Consider the following 12,004-nt stretch of genomic DNA (forward strand, 5'->3'; position numbering starts at 1 on the left):
AAATTTTGAAAATTCACAGTCTAGAAATATTTTTTAAACTAGATCCTTTTAAATGTTTGTGGACTGTGCATAACAAAGATCACCGGATTAGCTAGACTAGACCCATAGGGCTACAGTAGATATTTAGATTAATTTGTTCTCTCCCACCTCACTTAGAACTGCACATGAATCTAGTCTAGGACCCTAGTTAATTACCTTCACTATATTTAATGCTTTTCCATATGTAGTGCCTTCTTTCCTTCCTTTTTTTTTCTTTTTTTCTTTTTTAAACAGGTTCTGATCGGGACAACCCTACAGTACACTCGAGGCCACGGCAAAAGAAGCCTCACGGTGCGCCTACTGGGTCTCCAGTTTGCACGTCTAAACTTACTAAATCTCTTCCTGCTTCTCCTTCTACTTCAGACTTTTGCCAGACGCGTTCCTGTGTATCTGAACATAGGTACTGGTCTATAGGTGATCTTCTCACATATTTGTTAAAGTGCTAGAGTTGCGTCGCAAAGGAAAAGTTGGCGTGTCTAGGACGAGCAACAGTAGAGACTCTGGAGAGGAATTGAGTAGATTGACTCATTCATTGTACAAATATTTATTGGCTATCCATTATGTGTAGACACCTGTTAGGTGCTGGGAATACAGTAGTGAACAAGGTAGCTCTGGTCCCTGTCTTCTGGGAGCTAAGTCATATAATGTGATTCTTTTTATTTCACATGTAAAATACAATTTAAAATACAATCTTATTTCAGGAGTTACTTAATAATTTAATTGTATTGAATAGAAGGATAGTGTTTTGATAGTTTCTGTAGAGTACCTATTTTAGAGTTTCTTGTGGTATGCCCATTTTATTGGTGTGGAAGGACAAAGACCCGAGAAAAGCCCCCTCCCCTTGACTGGTGAAGAGGATCTGTGCCCAAGGATGACAGGGTAGACAAAGTTGCTCCCCACCCCCAGGAGAGCCAGATACTGCTTTTAACTGATGCATTGTGGTATTTTCCTCTGTCTTAAGTTGTTACATCATTTTCTAAGGTATAATATCAGTACTCTATCTCAGAGCCTATTCCAGGATTGATTTTGAACTAAACAGATAGAACATTCCTAGGGAGATAGAGAGGAGTAGCAAAGAGCAAAGGGACATGTCACAAAGTGTGGTGGTGATCGCTCTCCTCTTCATTAACCTAGGAGACAGTGGCACGAGGGCTTTCCCAGGTGCCTTAGAAAGCAGGAGCCAGGGCTGTAGCACAGTTGGCCTGTTGTAGTGAGAGAGAGACAGGTGTGGAGCTAAGTGCTGAAGACACCAGCTAAGCCCTTGGACCAAGAATTGTGAAATAGATAATTTTTTTTTTTTTTTTTTTGTGGTACGCGGGCCTCTCACTGTCGTGGCCTCTCCCGTTGCGGAGCACAGGCTCCGGACGCGCAGGCTCAGCGGCCATGGCTCACGGGCCCAGCCCCTCCGCGGCATATGGGATCTTCCCGGACCGGGGCACGAACCCGCGTCCCCTGCATCGGCAGGTGGACTCTCAACCACTGCGCCACCAGGGAAGCCCGAACTAGATAAATTTTTAAACAAAAATATGAAGTTTTAAAAAAGGACAGTGCGGGGGCTTCCCTGGTGGCGCAGTGGTTGAGAATCTGCCTGCCAATGCAGGGGACACGGGTTCGAGCCCTGGTCTGGGAAGATCCCACATGCCGCGGAGCAACTAGGCCCGTGAGCCACAATTACTGAGCCTGCGCGTCTGGAGCCTGTGCTCTGCAACAAGAGAGGCCGTGATAGTGAGAGGCCCCGCGCACTGCAATGAAGAGTGGCTCCCACTTGCCACAACTAGAGAAAGCCCTCGCATAGAAATGAAGACCCAACACAGCCATAAATAAATAAATAAATAAATAAAATTAAAAAAAAAAAGGACAACGCACTAATATTGTTTATATATAGCCCCACTCTGCTTGTGCTCCCACCACGCACTTGAGATTTCATTTGTCAACTATGTTAGTCTGTACTTGTAAGTCGGATATTGTTCTAAGGGCAATGGAAAAGCATTGGAGACCTTTTAAGTGAGATAATGATTTTTTTAAAATGCAAGGTTTAAAAAGATTACTTCATTTTATTATATGAGAAACAGACTGTAGGAGCACAAGCCAGGAGAGCCAGTTAAGAAACATCAGTGGAGTTGAGGTGAGAGATGTGGTAATTTGCACCCTAGGGTCATTACATGAAGACAGAACTGTGCTTGGATTTAGGCTGTGTTTTGCAGTTAGAGCCAATAGGTTGATGTGTGAAATATGGGAAGTTAAAGTTTGTTTAATTTACAATCAAAAGATAATATAAGCTCAGAGTATTTTCTTACATAGAATGTTATTGAAGCCCCCAAATTTGACCAGTCAGAACTCTGTGTATAGATTTAGACAGAGATTCTGCTCACCATTTACAAGTACAGGCAGCCCTCGGAGATGTTGCAGATTCAGTTCCAGACCACTGCAATAAAGCCAGTATCGCAACAGAGCAACATACTCAAACTTGTTGGTTTCCCAGTGCATATAAAAGTTACGTGTGCACTGTACTGTAATCTATGAAGTGTGCAATAGCATTATGTCTAAAAAAACAATGTACGTACCTTAATTAAAAGGTACTTTATCACTAAAAAATGCTAATTCGTCTGACAACCCAGGGTTGCCATAATCCTCTGTTTGTAAAAAAATGCAGTATCTGCGAAGTGCAATAAGTTGAAATGCCATAAAATGAAGTATGCTTGTAATGCATTCTGTACCTAAAAGAGAACATAGCTTAGTTGCCTCAATTATTTTTATGTATTTAAAATTTTTACTTTTTTACATAATTATTTTTAGTTATAAAGTATTTAACATAAATATTCCTTGAAGACTTTGTTTTGTGTTTAATAAAAAGTCCAACATTTAGTACCTACATCCTAGGGTACTGTGAGATTCAGTACCAATATATGTAAAGCACTTAAAACAGTACTTGGTCCATTGTAAACCTTCAGTAACAAGCTATAAAAATAAAAATATATGTAAACATAAGTGGATTATAAAAATGCTTTTCTGTTTCTTGTGTTCAAGGGCTACACTGAACAATGTCAGTGGCATAGAAACAGTATTTTGGAGCTTAAAGAAATTTCATTAAGCTATTCACAGATACTGGCCACTGAGGGTAAAACAAAAGAGTCATGTAACTGGATATCAGGAGAGAAGCTGTGCAGCTTAACATCGTTCTTGAAATTTTTAATTATTTGGTATATTTGGATTCCTGTACCTAAAGCACCTTGGATCTGGGTTCGTAATAAGATTATGACAAAATAATTAGGAATATTTGTAGCTAATTTCTACAGCAACATCCTCATTGCTCCTTCACTGTAGAGTGGAATGTTACATACGGGCTGTGCCTGGGTTCCGTGCAAAGTACCTTTTTTTTTTTTTGCATTACGTGGGCCTCTCACTGTTGTGGCCTCTCTCGTTGCGGAGCACAGGCTCCGGACGCGCAGGCCCAGCGGCCACGGCTCACGGGCCTCGCCGCTCCGCGGCATGTGGGATCTTCCCGGACCGGGGCACGAACCCGTGTCTCCTGAGTCGGCAGGCAGACTCTCAATCACTGCGCTATCAGGGAAGCCCCAAAGTACCTCTTGTACTAAGTTACGTAGAGAACTTAGTTCATCATTGATCTGACCTGATCTCATCTGAGACGGCAGGGATTCTGAATCTGAATTATAAGCAAGTTCCTTTTTTTTTAAGCAAGTAAGTGTAAGTAAAATTGTCAATTATGGGGCTTCCCTGGTGGCACAGTGGTTGAGAGTCCGCCTGCCGATGCAGGGGACACGGGTTTGTGCCCTGGTCCGGGAAGATCCCACATGCCGCGGAGCGGCTGGGCCCGTGAGCTATGGCCGCTGAGCCTGCGCGTCCGGAGCCTGTGCTCCGCAACGGGAGAGACCACAGCAGTGAGAGGCCCGCTTACTGCAAAAAAAAAAAAAAAAAAAAAAAAAATTGTCAATTATGTTTTTGGTTTAGCGTTTTAGAATTAAAGCAACTTAATTTTTTTTAGGATTGCCACATTATAAGGTTGAGTTAGTTAAGCAGTCACACGAAAAAATGAACATTTAGGCAAAAGAAGTTTTGGGAAAAAAATTATGTAAGATATTCAGTTGATAAAAATGTATTGTTCATTGGTTCAATCCCATGAATTGCAGGTAATCACTTAACTAAATTTCCTTGTTTTGAGGCTGGTTGCAGAGCATACCTCAGACTGTATCTCTGAAGCTAGGGACTGTGTCTGTGTTCAGACACTTAGATTGTTACTGTCCGACACTTAAAGTTAATTGAGCATCATCGTTAAGTGCTTAGTGTGTGTTAACTCATTTAGTTCCCACCCCAACCCTGCGAGGTGTAGGTTCTATTATTATTTCCATTTTACAGCTGAGGAAGCTGAAGAACAGGGAGGGTTAACTTGCCAGAAGTGACGTAGTAAGTGGTCCAGCTGGGATATGAACATAAACCATCTGTTCAGGGTCTGGACTCCTAACTACTTTGTAGGTAGTCATTAAATATCTGCATGAGTGAACACATGGAGGATGAAAGCATGCATGAACAGATGGATGAGTGAAGAAAGAAACTATAAAGAGATTAGAAACTAGTGACAGAAAGGCAGGGGTATGGGGAACGTTAGCTTTCAAAACTCACATGTTCTCTATCTACCTTAGGCTCTAGTTGGGTAGCATCCTTCACAGTAGACTGAACAGATAAATAGATGGATAGATAAAAGTGACCATGTTGAAACACTTCTGTGTTCTTGACCAGTGTGTCCTCAAAATTTACTTAACATGAGACAAGGGAGTAATCAGATTTTAGACATTCAGGCATATCAAAGGTATGAAAGGAGGAGATGATGATTAAGATCTCCCTTTTCTTTCCCCAACAGTTCAATCAGTGTACTAAATACAACCCCTGAAGAATCTAAGCCAAATCAGGTTGGAAGAGAATGTACAAATCAGAAGTGGAGCGTGGCATCAAGGCCTGATTCACAGGAAGGTTGCTGTAGTGGATGCTCCTCGACCCACGCAAATGCTCACGTAGAGAAGGATGACTTACGTTAGACATGTGAACTGGGATTTTTTTTTTTCATTAACATGTTCATCAAATTTCACATCTGAGTTGAAACAGGGTGTGTTATAAAGTCAATCATCTCTAATAATTTAAAATGGTCTGTGTTGTTTGTTTGGGCTTCCCTGTTCCTCCCCCAAAGAGCTAAAATGTTAAATCTATTTAAAAGGATATAAAAGCTTTGGATATGTATTTTTAGTAACAGAAGCACCTGGTTCTGTGAATAAAGGAATGTATAAACGTTTGGATGGAAACAAAGCACTAGAATGAGTTTCCTCTTATAGGTATTAAAAATAGCACTTTTAGGAAACTGATTATTGTAAATGTTTAATTTTGTCTCATATATAGTTGGCATTGGAAGTTTAGCCTTTCCTTGAATGTATACTGTAGCTTTTTAACAAAGCAAGTTATATATTTATTATGTTTAGTGTGATTTGAAATACCCTCTTTCATATGTTTTAAATAAAGTGAAATTTATGTATGTTTTGTACATAGATATACATGATTATGTTAAGAGGCTTTAAGATTTAAAGATTTTACACATCCATAATTATAGTATTTCATGCCAATAAAATTTTTATTAGTGATATTCTGTTTACAGATGTATTAGAGCCATTGCCACCTTAGGTTTAAGAATTTTTTGAACCCATCTGAGCAATAAATACTGAAAAGCTATTCCATGAAGCCAAGTTCTTTAGATCATTAACATTACTAATGTTACATTTTGGAGATTTCTACAGCATTAGGGTTTTTTAATATGTAGGATATTACAATTTTTCAAAGGATTATTGATTTTGGCATAATAGAGGTAAGACAAGAGTACCTTTGGATGAAACAGTTTAAGAATATTGGCTTAGGATATTTGGATGATAGAAGATATTAAGATATTTCAGATGTTTGGATGGTGATATTTTCTCTACCAGATGGGTACCCATACCGTAACGCCTATACCAGCAAAGGCTTTGTATAGTTGCCAATAATTCTTTAATAATTTTTCAATGAGATATTTACTGATAAGGAAATCTGATAACATAAAAGCATCAGATTTTATAGTCCAGATAGGATACTCTGGACAAACTTGTCATTTCACTTTCAGGACTGATTGCATGATTCTTCATCGTTGTTATTGTTATTATTATTGATAGTAAGAATAATGTAAGTGTGGGCCCAAGCACTTTCCTAGAATTTTCATCAGAAAGCTTTAAGTACCTAACTCTATTTGTCTCTGCATGTAGAAGGCTACACATATCCAGTCCTTGCTATAGGTATTGTAGTTTAGGCCCATCTGCCTTCCCATTTTCTAGCAGTTCAACCATTTGTATTCACTCACCTGGTTGTGGCTGTACAATTTAAATTTGTCATGTTAAAAAGTACTTTTGTCGGGCTTCCCTGGTGGCGCAGTGGTTGAGAGTCTGCCTGCCGATGCAGGGGACACAGGTTCGTGCCCTGGTCTGGGAAGATCCCACATGCCGTGGAGCGGCTGGGCCCGTGAGCCATGGCCGCTGAGCCTGCGCGTCCGGAGCCTGTGCTCCACAGCGGGAGAGGCTTCAACAGTGAGAGGCCCGCGTACTGCAAAAAAAAAAAGTACTTTTGTCATCCACTCACTCACTATATATATAACTCTTTGGAGTTGCGTAGCAGCAGCCATTTTTTCAGGGTTAATAGCATATTATTGAGTATCTTGTAAGACATTAGTGAAAGTACTCATGAGAAAGTACAACATTTATAGTCTCAAAAACCTGGCTCTTGAGCAAAAGCAAATTAGTCACCACATTCAGCTTGGTGCATGCCCCTTCTTTACCATTTAAAAATATTAGAAATGATGCAGAATTTCAGAAGTAGTACTATACTCCAAAGGAAGAAACAGCTGTGATATCGTTCTTTTGCTATTGAGCAATAACGTGATCAAAGAAAAGCAATCAAATTTTCTAAATAGGCAGTGATATATTTGTCAAGAATTGGGTTTTTTTTTCTGGGGGTTCCACGATATACTTGGCTACAAACGGTGTTCTAATTTTTAGAGTAATCTCTTATTTTAGGAATATTGCATTCCACAATGATGAATTTCTACAAAGCAGCATCAGTTTTTTGTTTTTTTCATTTTAAAGTTGGTTGAATTCTCATATTGGAGAGAAAAATTCCCTTGAGACTTACTTTGAAATCTAAGGTGTGAAACAGTAAAATGAAAGCCAGGATCATTGTGCTTTTGATAAAAGATCTGCCAGTAGTTATGTTTTACTTAACAGCGTAGAGTTTGCTTTACATTCCAGCTCCAATGATGATTCCTAGTCACGCTAAACTTCTTAGAATGTTGAGACGGTTTCCATGCTGGATAACTCCTGACTCCACACATAAAACTCCTAGATTTTATTTGCCTTCCCTCTCTAGGTATTTGCAGTTTACTAGTAAGACAGCCGTGCCGCAGTCTTGCATTTAGCCACGATGAGGTGAGAGAGCACCATGTTCACTTTTGCTTGAAAGTCTTCCTGACCATTTTCAGTGTCTTCTTTATCAGGATGCAGATCTGAAACATTCTGTGCCTTATTTGTTTTTATCCATTTTGAATTTTAAAGCATAAAAGTGGCAAAGAAAATTTAAGAGATTTTATTTCCTACTCTTAAATTTTTATATCTTCAATTTATGATGAGAAACTTAATAGAAGAACAATCCTACCAGAAAATTAAGATTAAAATTAAACTTAATAAATAGGTATTTTCTTGTAGAAGCAATGTATTAAATGTTTAGATTCACGGAACAATCCACGGCAAATTGTTTTCCTCATGGTATAATTAAAATACTGTCGTTACTTAAGAGTTGCATTTTTCGTACCTTTGCTGACCAGACTTGTTCATAGACCTGTGGTAACACTTTTTGTGGGGAAACATATTCCATGGTACATGGTGAGAAGGAGAGCGCCCTAGAATCCAGTTTTGACCTGCCCTGGTGGAGCATTTGAAAACACCCGGAATGCCAGGAGAGGTTTTGCAGTGTGTACGCACAGAACGCTGTGAGCTAAGCAAACCCGTTATGTGATTGCTCTGTTGTAAAAGTCTTGAACACCTGTTGCCTGATGTAAATCATGTTCTTATTTCTAGATTGGATTTAAATTAAGTATGGGTCTTGGAAGTCTAGTAAATATACTTCTCCCTATGTTTGTCGTTAATTTTTTTCATTCTTTTCATAAGCATATAAAGTAGCTGCTGTGTGTCAGGGCTTATTACTACCTTCTAGTTACTGGGGAGAGAAAGACAACTAAGCACGCTCCCTGCCACTGAGAATCTCTGGGTTGAGTGGAAGACCAGCTATATAAACCTAAATTGTCATAAACAATGGGAGATGCTGTTCAGACATTCCGTCTGGTGATAAAACTTGGACTCATTGTTCTGCTCCAGGACCACGTATCCATCTCCTAACAGTGACGTGGCAAGCTTCTAGTTAAAGAGTCTTTGCATTATTTCCTATGGGAAGAACTATGTAATTAATACATTACTGTTTTGTTTTTGTTGGGTGTTGGGTTTTGTTTTTGTTTTCTACAATCAAAATACCTGCAAAGCAGCATTAAGAATTTCTGCCCACAAGAACATGTATTATTATCTAATAGAAAATTTACAAAGATTTGGGCCATGTAGATAAGGATAATGAGATAGGTTATTCTAGTCATTTCTCTAAATATGATGTTTATTTTTTAGGTTGGATGTAGATTAAAGTGGAATGGACTGATTAAATTATTTGATTTATATAAAAATACTTCACTTGACTGTTTTTTTTTTTTTAACATTTACAAATACCTGATTTCAGAGGTCTTAGGAGGTACTGTAATGCTAGTGATACATAAAGATCCTGGTAGAGATCCTCTTATATTTTAGATTCAGAAATACTTATACCTCATATGATGCTTAACCCATAGTGAGCACATAATATTTATTAATGAGAGAGATGAAATACTAATGAAACAAGTAGCACATCACTTCATTGGCATGAATGGACTAAATTTCAGGTCAAAATCCTGAAACTCTTCTTTCTCAGGAGGGTTAGGAGCCTTTTGTTTTGGTTGATTTCCAGCCCTATCTAGCTTGGTTCCTCGCACAGAGAATTGAAATAGAGTAGGCCATTCTACAATGAAAAACACCAAACTTGTGTGATTCAATACAAAAATTGAATTCTTGCTCATGAAATGATCAACGTGGATTGGGCGGTCTGCTCCATGGCCCACAATGTTGTCAAATTGGGGAAAGAGCAGACTGGCAGGTGATGGTGGATATTAAGAACCAAATCTGAAAGAGACACGCACATTGCTTTGTCCACAACCTAGACCTACAGCCTCAACCTAACAACAAACAAGACTGGGAGATGCAGAAAATGAGGCTATTTGGTGAGCACTGATGCTCTGCTACATAATGTGCTTCATGTGTTATTTACTTTAAAGAAAATAACCAGCAAAACATTACTCTGTGCAAGGGGTTTTTTACTGATTATTTATTAAAGCTTCAAATCGTCTTAATTTTTGGAAGGAATGTATTTTAAGGCTTCTCTTGCCTTCTCTAACCTTTTCATAATACGAAGTTTTTTAATGTTTAAATGGTAATTTTACACGTTTACTAAAATATAGTATACTGAACACACATTTTCTTTTGATTCAACAACCCTGCAAAATAGAATATTAACCTTCCTATTTTTAGAGAGTTGGTAACAGACTCAGATGTCAAGGAACAAATGCAAGCCCACATAACTATAAGTGACAAAATCAGAACTGAAAAACCCAGATCTTATCATCCCTAAATTTCAACTTATTCCAGACTGCTATAGTGCCTTTTGGTATGGCTTTCTCAGTGAAATTGTTCAATTCTTAACCCATAATCTGTCACCCTGTCATCTTCTACACCAAAGGTATTGATCGTTTGATCCACATACAAGGCTCACCCTTGTTTTTGTTAATTTAGGTAACCATGGCAGTCCTATTCAGAACTGAATCTCTCTCCCTTTTCAAGTTTAGGGCATTAAGGATCTAATTGAGATAGCTAATTTAATAGCAAATAATACTCTAACGAAAGGTCACTGAGTAATGCCAAGATATACCTAGACAGCCTGCTTTTTCTGCAGTGTCTTTTGTTCTCTCGTAGTGTGTGCACCATGCCCCTCTGTGACTACAGTCACAGTGACCAAAAACATTGTTTTGTCCAATGGTCCAGTAATCTTTTGCAGATATCACCATGAAAAATGAATGTTAAAGAAGTAGAATTAAGTAACGTGTATGAATATTTTTACTCAATTTAGAAAGAACAGCTGCTTTCAGGGCAGCTGGAGATTTTCTAGTTTCCCTGCTGTGTCTGCATTTAGATATTTAGTTTTCTTGTTTCTGGTTTGTCAAGACAGTTTCCTGGTTACAGTGCTCCACTAAAGCAAACCACACCCCAGCCCAGTGTACTGATTAGAAAAAAGCAGACTTTTGCACGTTCCCTAAAGCCCTCAGACTGAGACCCCAGAACCTGCCCTCCATTCCAGTTCTCTGGACCCAATTCTCTAATATACCTGGTGTCTAAGCTGAGGCGGAAGCTGTCCAGCTAGGGATGGGGTCAGACACTGCTGGTTCTCAACCCTAACAAGTGTCGGCACCTAGTCCTCTCCAGCCCCTAAGTGTGGTCATTACTTGATTACAACATCATAATTTACCCCGAATACCTGTAACTCTAACTCTTTCAGGATAACCTTTTTTCCTGATTTTATATCAGTGAAAGGGTTCAATGAAACAATTCTGAAAGAGTTGCCCAGGAGTGCAGTGCTTTTATGGAGGATCAACTAAACTCTTTTCGCCTTTTTATCAGTCACTTTTACCTTGAAAAGCAACTAATTGATAGATTATTTTTGGTCGTTTCATCCCTTTTTAAGCAAAAGGAATTAAATAGTGAAAATCTCTATAGATTATTTGAATTTAGTGAAATCAAACTTTCCCAGTTATTTCTTCTAGGCTTAATGCCCTAAAGAAAAATAGAAATCCGTCAACAACTAGCCATACAAAACTATGTCATATGTTAGTTCTAAGAAACTATTTTGATCTTAAAGAAACACCATGGGAAATTTTAACTGGAATTAGAAAATTCAGCTTTGATCCTTTATTTCTGATACAGGATTGCTCATTTTAATCAAAGGCAAAGATTTGAGGAAATGACAAATTCAATTCATGCTTTTAATTTAAAATCTATAAATTATTGTCCAAACTGAGAAGTTTTCAGTAGTGAAAGGGGAGCTGTTCATAATGAGGCCCATACCAGAGGTGTAAAGTGGGATGAACGGTCACCTTACTTGTGGCTGAAGGCTCCTCCAAGTAACCAGAACTCTGACTTGAGTTTCGACTGTTGAACCCTAATCCCTTCAAAACTACTCCCTTTAATTCATGCCTCAGGTACGGTTTCTATCAATAAAAGATGGAGTCAAGTTGTTGTTGTCTATCTTAATGTACAGTCAGTTCTCCTAAAACACTTGGTTTAGAAGTGCAACGCAAAAAATCAAATTTGTCCCAGTGTGATTGATACATTAGGGGACGGTTTAAGCATAGTGCAAAATTTGCATTTGCTAATGCGTGATTCTGTGAGAAACACCAGATAGATACGGAAAACTACACCCAGCTGAAGTGATCTGGGTAGGGACACATAAAACACATAGACAACTCAAATATCCACCAGCAACTTCAGTTTACCACGTGTGTTACAAGCAACACCCACCCCTATCTGGCATTACAACTTCCCCTTCCATTTCAGACAACTTCCTGCCACTTTACAATAACTCACAAGCTACAACCTTCCAACACCCCTTCCATAAGCAAACTTCCAGTCTTTTCCAAGGTCAAGTGCCGTATTTGTTGTGGTGTTTATGTGTTTCTTAACCATTTAACATGTATAAAACTCTGCTG

At 38.7% G+C, this 12,004-nt stretch overlaps 1 protein-coding gene across 9 annotated transcripts in view; it reads left to right on the forward strand.

Moving 5' to 3' along the window:
- The window catches only part of SSX2IP (SSX family member 2 interacting protein), a 43,431-nt gene extending 35,184 nt beyond the window's left edge, over positions 1 to 8,247 (forward strand). For 8 of the 9 annotated variants that reach the window (XM_081255439.1, XM_081255443.1, XM_081255444.1 and 5 more), the window contains 2 exons: positions 274 to 439; positions 4,916 to 8,247. In XM_081255439.1, coding sequence (XP_081111565.1) covers positions 274 to 439; positions 4,916 to 5,090 — 341 coding nt within the window. In that variant the 3' untranslated portion in view covers positions 5,091 to 8,247. The remainder of the gene's footprint in view (positions 1 to 273; positions 440 to 4,915) is intronic. The other variant, XM_081255447.1, reaches the window with a different exon arrangement.
- The last annotated feature ends 3,757 nt before the right edge of the window (positions 8,248 to 12,004 follow it).

Source organism: Mesoplodon bidens (genome assembly GCF_964165515.1).
Source record: "Mesoplodon bidens genome assembly, chromosome: 2".
NCBI lineage: Eukaryota > Metazoa > Chordata > Mammalia > Artiodactyla > Ziphiidae > Mesoplodon > Mesoplodon bidens.